Below are 12,052 nucleotides of genomic sequence, written 5' to 3' on the forward strand. Positions count from 1 at the left end.
GTTTAATTTTCTTGAAGACTGCTTTTATAAATGTAATACATTAATGGAAGAATACTTGTTGAAGTTACTGTAAATTTTCTTTCAATATTTCTTTAACTTTGGTAAGTTAAATTGATTCTTGCATGTAAATTCTTTTTCTTTTTTCTTAACCTGTGCTAACATGGATTATTGAATATATTTTATAAATTATGCCAAATTTCCGTTTATGTATCTCTGTAGATTGTGAAAGAACTTTACTTTTCTGGAGCTCAGCACCTCGCCACTCTGTGCTCCATGCATTGGTACATCTTACCACCAGCCAATAACGACAAACAGAAGTGAATTCTCTAAAAGGTGTCCAAACATGGAACCATGGTGAGCATTCTCACATGGCATGCCATCTGAGGGCAGTTATGGGAAGTAGTAGCCGAAATGGGTGATTATTCACCAACATGTTGCTATTTGCCACCACCACCACCACCACCAAAAACAACAACAACAACAGCATAATCATCACTATCACAAACAACAGCAACAGCAATAACAAACTTAACTCATGTCCTGAAATTGTTATTAGCATATTGAAATTCAGAGCATTCTTGTGTGCCACACCTTAGACTAAAGTCTTCGGATGCAGCAGCCTGAGGACAACTTCTCTCTTAGATATTGGTATCCAACCGCACGAACAAACCTACCAGTCACACCTTCAGTAACAGCAATAACATAAAAATTAACTGTCGCATGAAACATTTACGATATCAGCGCTTGTAATGTGGCTAAGCCATCGACCTGTAGGATTTTGATCGATTTTATGCATGTCCCTTTCTCATTACATCCCTCATCTATATTCTGAGCGTGGAGGAATTGAAATGCTGTTGCACTCAACCAACAAATGAGCCATCTGGCAGTTTTCTTTGGGCATTTCCATCGTGACTGCAGCTTGCCTATTAGTTTTCTGCACACGTAACTAACCCTCGCATCGTAATGGCAGAATGAGGCTGACCAGTAAGGATTACTCTGACCCTGATTGAAGATGTACCACGTCTAATCTTTTAAAAAACTAGGTACAACGCTGCAAATGCTTCTTAAGCTGATACTCAGCTTGGCTCTAACACTTTGGCGTCACTATCAACAGAAAACACCTCCAATGAACTCATGCAGTCCGCATACAGAATCTTGGAGTTATGGTCCGGGAACCTGGCTCATAATTACAGTCTTGGGGCACAGAAGCTTGTTGGTCACAGTTCACGTAGGTTTTGCGACCCAAAGCTACAAACACAACCACCACCACCACCACCACCACTACCACACTATCACAACCTCTAACGATACCAACACCGAAATTGAAATACCAAAGTTGTAGTTCTCATACATAATCTTCAGCTTGTGTTATTATGCACTACCACTGTGGCACACAACAATCTAAGCTGTAGCCCTAAAGTTGTGGACCAGATACGGAACCTTACAGGGTGTCTACGACCCGGGACAACCGGGAGATCCGGGAAAAACTCGGGAATCTTTCTGAGTTCCGGGAATTTTTCACTGTTCTAGTTTTCAGTTAAATTTTTGTGATTTTGACTGGTAAGAACCAATACCTTACAAAAAAAATTACTGTATCCCGCTTCTGCAGAATAATACTGCAGCAACAAAACATGAACGAGAGAAAAAAACGAACAGAAAACTTGAGTTGCAAAGAAAATGCGCCATATACAACAACAAAACACAGTGCTCATACAAGCGTCTGCTAACAGCAAAATGTGTCAAAGGCTTTAGGAGGACTATGCAGTGCTTCTTAACAACAAATTGCCTCCAATGAGAGTGACGTGACAGTTTTTTACATTACATTCGTTTTAATGCAAGATCTTTTAATGTTTCACACGTACGGACATGCGGGCTTCCTGCGTCATCGTAACTGTGCAAGTGCCGTGACGCCTGTTATCTCGCGCTCTCTGGCAACTGCTGAAACGTACCTTTCTAATAGGTCAAGGAAAAATATTGCGAATATTGCTTTGAAAAGCGTTACTTTCAAAGTAAATTTCCTTTTATGTAAGATAAACTATGTGAGAGAGTGTACGACGAATTTCTTAAATCACAGAACGTTTGACTCTCATTTAAAAATCAACTCTTTGGGGACGACCATATGAAGAATTTCGAGCCCAGAAGATCAGACATTTACGCCGTTATTAACAAATTTTACTGGCACATTTATGTGATGTATGGCGTGCAAAAAAAGATCAACAATATATGTGGAAGCTTAGCCTTTCTTGCAGCTTATTAATCTTAGAGACCAATATTATATGTCATAGCTTTGCTTTTCTTGTAGCAACAATTGTACATTAATTTAAGCCACTAATTTTTCTTATTTGTGTGTTCGCGGTAGTTGAGAGTGATCTTGCTTATGGCTGACTACATCACGTGTCAAATGCTGTCATCAGCTGGCGAGATCAGGTGACATGAGCTGTGATTGGCTTACAAAAGCGCGCCGCAATTTCGATTTTAATGCTTCGGAAAGTAACATGCGGTGTTTGGTGGAATTCGAATTTATACCTTCGTAACACGGAAATATGCAGTGCATATGTTGCTACACATCAAAGATCTTTCCAAAACGTGTTTTTTTCTCCTGAGTTTCATTTTCTAAAGTGCCAGGAAATTCTACGCCGGTGTATAAAACCATAAACCATAAAAGGATTGATCAGTGCTGAGAAAAAGTATACTGTCACTTAACACGAAAAAAGTGCATTTTCACCCGGGAGAAAGTGTATTTTCAACCGGGAAATGCGGGGAAAATGCGGGAATTATTTTTCCTTGTCCATGTAGACACCCTGCTTATGGGCATCTCGTTAGTATGCCTGGTGCCAGAAGGTATGGGACACAGCAGACACTGATATGTTACCCTACTGGCGCTATGCTACCTAGTATCATCACCTCAATAACAACCTAAACAGGTCCTATTTATGCTGGTCCACATATGGAACTGTGGAGGCACTCTCTCATGGAACTCCTCTCTAGCATGCCCAGTAGGCCTTGGGCAGTGGCTCACCTTTATGATGCTCTCCAACACCTTAAGGCAGCCCAGTTCAGCGGAGCTGGCAGCCCGCAGGAAGTCGCCGCCTTGGCCGAAGACTTCTCTCAGCTCCTGCTGGGCTGCGTCCTGCCACTCTGGATGGAGGGCCAGCAGAGCCAGCACGAAGCCCATTGTCACAGCCGTCGTCTCAGTGCCGGCCAGCGCCAGATTCATGATCTGAAAACCGGTTCAGTTACATTAGCTTGGGTGCACTTTTCATCCTGTGTGCTAATTAATCGGAGTCCCACAATAACCTGCAAACTCTAAGCCTGAAATTAGTATAGCATGCTACAATGCATCAGTATGGCTTTAGAAAGCATCGCTCCTGCGAAACGCAACTCGCCCTTTTTCACATGATATCTTGCGAACCGTGGATGAAGGGTATCAGATGGATGCCATATTCCTTGACTTCCGGAAAGCGTTTGACTCGGTGCCCCACTGCAGACTACCTAACTAAGGTACGAGCATATGGGATTGGTTCCCAAATATGTGAGTGGCTCGAAGACTTCTTAAGTAATAGAACCCAGTACGTTGTCCTCGATGGTGGGTATTCATCAGAGGTGAGGGTATCATCTGGAGTGCCCCAGGGAAGTGTGGTAGGTCCTCTGTTGTTTTCTATCTACATAAATGATGTTCTGGATAGGGCGGATAGCAATGTGCGGCTGTTTGCTGATGATGCTGTGGTGTACGAGAAGGTGTCGCCGTTGAGTGACTGTAGGAGTATACAAGATGACTTGTAGAGGATTTGTGATTGGTGTAAAGAATGGCAGCTAACTCTAAATATAGATACATGTAAATTACTGCAGATGAAAAGGAAAAAGAATCCCGTAATGTTTGAATACTCCATTAGTAGTGTAGCGCTTGACACAGTCACGTCGATTAAATATTTGGGCGTAACATTGCAGAGCGATGTGAAGTGGGACAAGCATGTGATGGCAGTTGTGGGGAAGGTGAATGGTCGACTTCGGTTCATTGGTAGCATTTTGGGAAGATGTGGTTCATCTGTAAAGGAGACCGCTTATAAAACACTAATACGAGCTATTCGTGAGTACTGCTCGAGCGTTTGGGATTCCTATCAGGCCGGATTGAGGGAGGACATAGAAGCAATTCAGAGGCGGGCTGCTAGATTTGCTACTGGTAGGTTTGATCATCACGCGAGTGTTACAGAAATGCTTCAGGAACTCGGGTGTGAGTCTCTGGAGGAAAGGAGGCGTTTTTTCCGTGAATCGCTACTGGGGAAATTTAGAGAACCAGCATTTGAGGCTGACTGCAGTACAATTTTACTGCAGCCAACTTATATTTCGCGGAAAGACCACAAAGATAAGATAAGAGAGATTAGGGCTCGTACAGACGCATATAGGCAGTCATTTTTCCCTCGTTCTGTTTGGGAGTGGAACAGGGAGAGAAGATGCTAGTTGTGGTACGAGGTACCCTCCGCCACGCATCGTATGGTGGATTGCGGAGTATGTATGTAGATTTAGATGTAGACCATTGTTTTCGCAGGTGTTAATATACAGGAAGATTCCGTGGTGATATTAAAAACTTTCACAGATGATGGACAAGAGTATAAATGTATAAGTTTGAGGTAAGGTACTCTAGTCCGGAAACGACGGAAACGAAAGGTATAAGCGAAAACATACTGAAGTTCTGCTTTAATTAGGTGCAGGTTTCTGGCTAACGGTTCCAACTTTTCAACACTGATCATTAGTTACAGAAGTCACAGCCCGCCCGTTTAGCCATTCGGTACAACGCACTGCTTTCTGGGCTTGAAGGCATGCCGGTCCCCGGCACGAATCCGCCTGGCGGATAAGTGTCGAGGACTGGAGTGCCGACCAGTCTGTGCATGGTTTTTTAAGGCGGTTTTCCATCGCCTGGGCGAATGCGGGCTGGTTCCCCCTTATTCCGCCTCAGTTACACTATGTCGGCGATTGCTGTGCAAACACTTTCTCTATGTACACGTACACCATAATTACTCCACCACGTAAACATTGGGGTTACACTCGTCTGGTGTGAGACGTTCCCGGTGGGGGGTGAGTCCACTGGGGGGAGGAGGGGGGGGGGGGGGCGAGCCGCACAATAACCCCTGGGTTCAGTGTGTGGCAGCGGTGGGGTGAGTGGACTGCTGCAGCCTGCTGTGGGGTTGTGAACCACTGAGGGCTATGGCGGGGACGAAGCCTCTCCGTTGTTCCTTGGTCCCCAGTTCCATACAATGCAATATAATATAAACACAGAAGTCCTACTGAATACTCCCCAGTGCTTTCAGACAACTGAATCTATATTTACAGGATTACTCTACAATTCCCAATGCCTGGCAGAGGGGTTCTTTTATTACGATGATCACTCCTCCCTTCGTAGGTGCGTGCCAGCAAAATATTTTCACACTCTGAGCAGAAATTTGGTGATTGGGATTCTATGACAAGATAACGCCTTTGTTTTAATGATTGCCACCCCAATTCATGTATCACATCCGTGGTACACTATCCTCCATTTCGCGACAGTAAAAAGTGAGCTGCCCTTCTTTGAACTTTTCCGATGTCCTCCGTCGATCCCACCTGATGCGGACTCCACACCACACAGCAGTACTCCAGAATAGGACGCACATGCGTGGTGCAGGCAGTCTCATTAGTAGACGTGTTGCATTTTCTCAGAATTCTGCCAATAAATCGTAGGCTTTGGTTTGCTTTACCTACATTAGCTTTCTGATCGTTCCAACTTAATACACTCCTGGAAATGGAAAAAAAGAACACATTGACACCGGTGTGTCAGACCCACCATACTTGCTCCGGACACTGCGAGAGGGCTGTACAAGCAATGATCACACGCACGGCACAGCGGACACACCAGGAACCGCGGTGTTGGCCGTCGAATGGCGCTAGCTGCGCAGCATTTGTGCACCGCCGCCGTCAGTGTCAGCCAGTTTGCCGTGGCATACGGAGCTCCATCGCAGTCTTTAACACTGGTAGCATGCCGCGACAGCGTGGACGGGAACCGTATGTGCAGTTGACGGACTTTGAGCGAGGGGGCGTATAGTGGGCATGCGGGAGGCCGGGTGGACGTACCGCCGAATTGCTCAACACGTGGGGCGCGAGGTCTCCACAGTACATCGATGTTGTCGCCAGTGGTCGGCGGAAGGTGCACGTGCCCGTCGACCTGGGACCGGACCGCAGCGACGCACGGATGCACGCCAAGACCGTAGGATCCTACGCAGTGCCGTAGGGGACCGCACCGCCACTTCCCAGCAAATTAGGGACACTGTTGCTCCTGGGGTATCGGCGAGGACCATTCGCAACCGTCTCCATGAAGCTGGGCTACGGTCCCGCACACCGTTAGGCCGTCTTCCGCTCACGCCCTAATATCGAGCAGCCCGCCTCCAGTGGTGTCGCGACAGGCGTAAATGGAGGGACGAATGGAGACGTGTCGTCTTCAGCGATGAGAGTCGCTTCTGCCTTGGTGCCAATGATGGTCGTATGCGTGTTTGGCGCCGTGCAGGTGAGCGCCACAATCAGGAGTGCATACGACCAAGGCACACAGGGCCAACACCCGGCATCATGGTGTGGGGAGCGATCTCCTACACTGGCCGTACACCTCTGGTGATCGTCGAGGGGACACTGAATAGTGCACGGTATATCCAAACCGTCATCGAACCCATCGTTCTACCATTCCTAGACCGGCAAGGGAACTTTCTGTTCCAACAGGACAATCCGCGTCCGCATGTATCCCGTGCCACCCAACGTGCTCTAGAAGGTGTAAGTCAACTACCCTGGCCAGCAAGATCTCCGGATCTGTCCCCCATTGAGCATGTTTGGGACTGGATGAAGCGTCGTCTCACAGGGTCTGCACGTCCAGCACGAACGCTGGTCCAACTGAGACGTCAGGTCGAAATGGCATGGGAAGCCGTTCCACAGGACTACATCCAGCATCTCTACGATCGTCTCCATGGGAGAATAGCAGCCTGCATTGCTACGAAAGGTATATATACACTGTACTAGTGCCGACGTTGTGCATGCTCTATTGCCTGTGTCTATGTGCCTATGGTTCTGTCAGTGTGATCATGTGATGTATCTGACCCCAGGAATGTGTCAATAAAGTTTCCCCTTCCTGCGACAATAAATTCACGGTGTTCTTATTTCAATTTCCAGGAGTGTATATTCGTGATTATAATGCATAGTATTTAGTTGTTTCACAAGAACGATATTTTCTGCTTATGTGCTGGCTGTTTGTCAACAAATCATTTTCTTCGAGGTAACTCATAATGTTAGAACGCAGTATTTGTTCCATAATCCTATCGCAAATCGACGTTAGCGATGTAGAGCTGTAATATAGCAGACTACTCCTATTTCTTTCCTTGGGTGATGATGTGACCTGTGCAACTTTCCAGTGTTTAGGTACAGATCTTTCAACGAGAAATCGGTTGTATATGAATGCTAAATATGGAGCTATTTTATGAGCATACTGTGAGAGAAACCTGACTGGTACACAATGAGGACCCGACGCCTTGCCTTTAAAAGTGATGTAAGTTGATTTGCTACACAAAGGATATCTACATGTAAGTTATGCACGTAACTTAAAGGCAGAGAGACTGAAAATTCTAAGTCTAGTCTATGGTAATAATGAATTCCACTTACCTGCGCAAGTTCCAAAACGTACTATATTTTCAACAGTTGTTCAAAATGACGTCCCCCAGCGTCAACGCAAGTATGTAATCGTTGTGCAAAGTTGTGTCGTAACTGTTCTAATATGTCGTCTGAGCAGTGTCACAGTAAGAATTCTCGCCTGGAGATCCACTCACTCTCAACAGGTCTCTCATAAACTAGAGTTCTGACATGGTCCCACAAGGAGAAATAAAATGAGTTGAGATCAGGTGTTTGTGCTGGAAGTGTCTAATCCACGTGTTCACAAATCCTCAGTCGAAAGTGAAGTGGGGCTATGTCATGGTGCAACCACATCCGTTGAGGAATAAGAAGTCGGATATTTTTCAGGAAGGTAGGTAGCATGTCTCTGAGAGACATCATTTACACAGGTGGATTTAAGTGGGAAGGAAGAACAGGTCTCCCATAAACAAGACTTTTGACATGGTCCCACAAGAAGAAATCAAATGAGTTGAGATCAGGTGTTTGTGCTGGAAATGTCTAATCCACGTGTTCACAAATCCTCAGTCAAAAGTGAAGTGGGGCTATGTCATGGTGCAACCACATCCGTTGACGAATAACAAGTCGGATATTTTTCAGGAAGGTAGGTAGCATGTCTCTGAGAGACATCATTTACACAGGTGGATTTAAGTGGGAAGGAAGAACAGGTCTCCCATAAACAAGACTTTTGACATGGTCCCACAAGAAGAAATCAAATGAGTTGAGATCAGGTGTTTGTGCTGGAAATGTCTAATCCTCGTGTTCACAAATCCTCAGTCGAAAGTGAAGTGGGGCTATGTCATGGTGCAACCACACCTGTTGACGAATAACAAGTCGGATATTTTTCAGGAAGGTAGGTAACATGTCTCTGAGAGACATCATTTACATAGGTAGATTTAAGTGGGAAGGAAGAAGTAATGGTCCTGGTATGTAGTTGATACCTATGCCTTCCCACACACTGACGAATAAACTGTGTTGATGGTTCTTCACAGCTGTAGTGTGGTGCTTCTCATGACTCCATTTGGTTAGGGCTGTTCGATGTTGGTGCTTCTACTTGCAGTCTACTGCAGTACAGACATTGTATACATGACTACTGCGACTATTTACCACTCCGTCTCTGATGTAATACACTTCGTCCGTGAAAAGTACATACGCAGGAAAGTAAGAATCGACTGTAAAGTGCTGCAAGAACCATTGTCAAAAGTGAGTTGGAGTCAAAGCATGGGCTTTCTATGATGGAGAGGATATAGATGTTTCTCCCTTAACACTCAGCTGACAGTACTCTGTGAAATGTACATTTTGCATGCAAACGATCGAGTGCCTCAATCACTCGAGCAAGCACGGCATCTTCTAATTTGGGAGTCCAAGTAGTTCATTGTCGTCCTCGGTTGTTGTAGTGTGGCACCAACTACATGGTCCACTTAATCGCTCGAGCAGTCCTGGATACATGGTGTGGGCCAGATGTCTTCTACACGGGCACTTGCTTGCCCATACACGATAATGAAGACTACAGGTTCCGTCACCAGGCACATCGTCATTTGTGTAGGGCTGGTCAATTGTTAGTACTTCAACTTGCAGTCTACTACGGTACAGAGCCGGCCGGGGTGGCCGAGCGGTTCTAGGCGATTCAGTCTGCGGTCTCAGGTTCGAATCCTGCCTCGGGCATGGATGTGTGTGATGTCCTTAGGTCAGTTAGGTTTAAGTAGTTATAAGTTCTTGGGGACTGATGACCTCAGAGGTTAAGTCCCATACTGCTCAGAGACTTTTTTTTACGACGGTACAGACATTGTATACAAGGGTTGCTCATGCCAGTACACAGTTCGCTATCTACATTGGATTAGTCGCGTTATTATCCCAACTTCTGCATCTAAGTGCTCATCAGGGTTGCCTACTCTACAGGCTTGCCAACGACAGTACCAATACATGTATTCCACTGTCAGAGGTATCATAACGATTTTTGCCTCCAACTTTCGACTTGGTCGTTCCCAGACCACAGTCCCTTACCTGAAATTGGTACAGTTATCCCCATCATCCCTAAAAGTTTATAACATGAAACTTACTGACATTAAAACTGCGTGCCGGACCGAGACTCGAACTCAGGACCTTTGCCTTTCGCGGGCAATTGCTCTAGAGTCTCGGTCTGGCACACAGTTTTACTCTGTCAGGAAGTTTCGTATCGGCGCACATTCCGCTGCAGAGTGAAAATCTCATTCTGGAAACATCCCCCTAGGCTGTGGCTAAGCCATGTCTCCACAGTATCCTTTCTTCCAGGAGTGCTAGTTTTGCAAGGTTTGCAGAAGAGCTTCTGTGAAGTTTGGAAGGTAGGAGACGAGGTACTGGCTGAACCGAAGCTGTGAGGATGTGTCGTGAGTCGTGATTGGGTAGCTCAGTTGGTAGAGCACTTGCCCGTAAAAGGCAAAGGTCCCGAGTTCGAGTCTCGGTCCGGAACACAGTTTTAATCTGTCAGGAAGTTTCATATCAGCGCACACTCCGCTGCAGAGTGAAAATCTTATTCTGGAGTTTGTAACATCATCACAGAATCAACCTATATACAGGGTGTCCCAGTATTCTTGAGATAAACTCAGAGGGGTTGAAAAGGGATACGAACCCTTGTTTGTAAATTTCATCTAACGACGATACAGAGCGGTGAGGTTATGTGGGTGCTGGTGCCTGCTTCTAGGCCACCCTTTTGGCAGCAAATGTATCTTAGAACGCTGATGGACCATAGGCAGAACGTCTCGCAATGTTGTTTGTTATTCAGTGATCCCAGAGGGAGAGGTGTTAAGTAATTGATCGATTTGGTTAAGTAAATTACTTCGATATCAAAAATGTGTTTGTATCGGTGAGGGGGAGTGAGGAGGCTTGGAGGTTTCCAGAGGGGTTGGTCAGGGGGAGGAGGTGGAGGAGCAGGGTTAGTGGGAGGTGTGAGGGAGGTTTTTCAGAAGGACAGTTTATCACTAGAGGGTCATAATCCACTTAGCAGAGCAATAGGTTAACGACCTGTCAATCAAAGGAGAACAATGGTTTGCCTCTGAATGTGTGCTAGCCCCTGATGTAGGCCACTTGCACTAACAAATCCTCCTGATGCCCTTTTGCCCTACTATTTGTCTCTTATGAATGTGAAGCTCTATTACCTCGGTGGATGACAGTTTCAGATACGGGTTTTGATCTGCAGTTTGTTTTTCTCCCTGAACCCCATTAAATCTCTAGTGTTTTTCGGTCTACAGGAGAAAAATAGAGCATTGCATTCAGAGCAAAGAAGGTTTGTCTGCAAGCACTTTACTTCTTCTCTTACTTACCCTACAGTGTCAGCAACCAAAGTGTATTTCACTATCAGAGGTTTCAGAATGATTTTCGCTCGTGACTTTCGACTCGGTCGTTTCCAGACCAGGGTCCCTAAAGACAAACTGACATGTCTACGCCTTTCCATCATCCCTGAATAATCTGCATCACCACAGGTATCACCTTTCATACAGGCTGTCCCAGAAATGTTGCGACGAACTTCTAGGGGCTGTAGAGAGTGTCTTGAGGAAGAAATCGAGGACAGGAAACTATGTCTGGAAACATGTGTCAATAACTGTCATCCATCAAGGCAACAGAGATTTGCATTCATAGGAGACAAGGGCTGTCTACGCAGTACCTAGCTCCATCTTCTCTGTCCACAGCCCGTGCTGTAGTGGCTAGCGTTGCTGCCTCTCGATCACAGGGTCCTGGGTTCGATTCCCGACCGGGTTGGGGATTTTCTCCTCCCGGGAACTGGATGTTTGTGTTGCCGTCATCATTCGATCATCATTCGCGAAAGTGGCGAGATTGGATCGTGTCAAGATTGGGAATTTGTACGGACGCTTATAACTGCTGAGATGAGTGCCCTGCAACTCAAACATCATCATCATCACCAACCAACTCCTCTACTTAAGCTAGCCGAGCAGACAAAGGAACGCTCTATTTTTTTGTTGAATACTATATCTCGGTGCACGATCCGAATCTATGACAGGTAAAAGCATTATCCCAGCGTATTTTACTTTTTCGGGTCTAGACAGGAGACTCAGGCGAAAGGAAAAAGCTGTGCTAAGTAGATATAATGAAGCAGGCGTACACTGCATTGTATGCGATGATTGTCCTCACAATTATACAACATAAACCGATAGGTCGTTTCGAATAAGATCTGAGGAACACCTGAATTTAAATAATCCCCGATTTGCATTAACAGCGCACTAAAACAAAGAGGGTCACAGTACCATAAGCCCTTCAGAAAGTTTAAAAATACTTCATAAAAAAGGAAAAGGCTATATTTTGAATGTATTAGAGAATGTAGAAATTTATAGATATATACTACTCACCATTAAAATTGCTACACCAAGAAGAAATGCAGATGATAAAC

General features: G+C 45.5%; 1 protein-coding gene across 2 annotated transcripts in view; it reads right to left on the reverse strand.

The window, feature by feature from the left end:
• Nucleotides 1–12,052, reverse strand: part of LOC126291982 (cytochrome P450 4C1-like) — a 167,196-nt gene that overhangs the window by 25,346 nt on the left and 129,798 nt on the right. For both annotated transcript variants that reach the window (XM_049985739.1, XM_049985738.1), the window contains one exon: nucleotides 3,020–3,220. In XM_049985739.1, the coding sequence (XP_049841696.1) occupies nucleotides 3,020–3,220 (201 nt within the window). The remainder of the gene's footprint in view (nucleotides 1–3,019; nucleotides 3,221–12,052) is intronic.

The sequence above is a fragment of the Schistocerca gregaria genome, chromosome 9, assembly GCF_023897955.1.
Source record: "Schistocerca gregaria isolate iqSchGreg1 chromosome 9, iqSchGreg1.2, whole genome shotgun sequence".
Taxonomy (NCBI): Eukaryota; Metazoa; Arthropoda; class Insecta; order Orthoptera; family Acrididae; genus Schistocerca; species Schistocerca gregaria.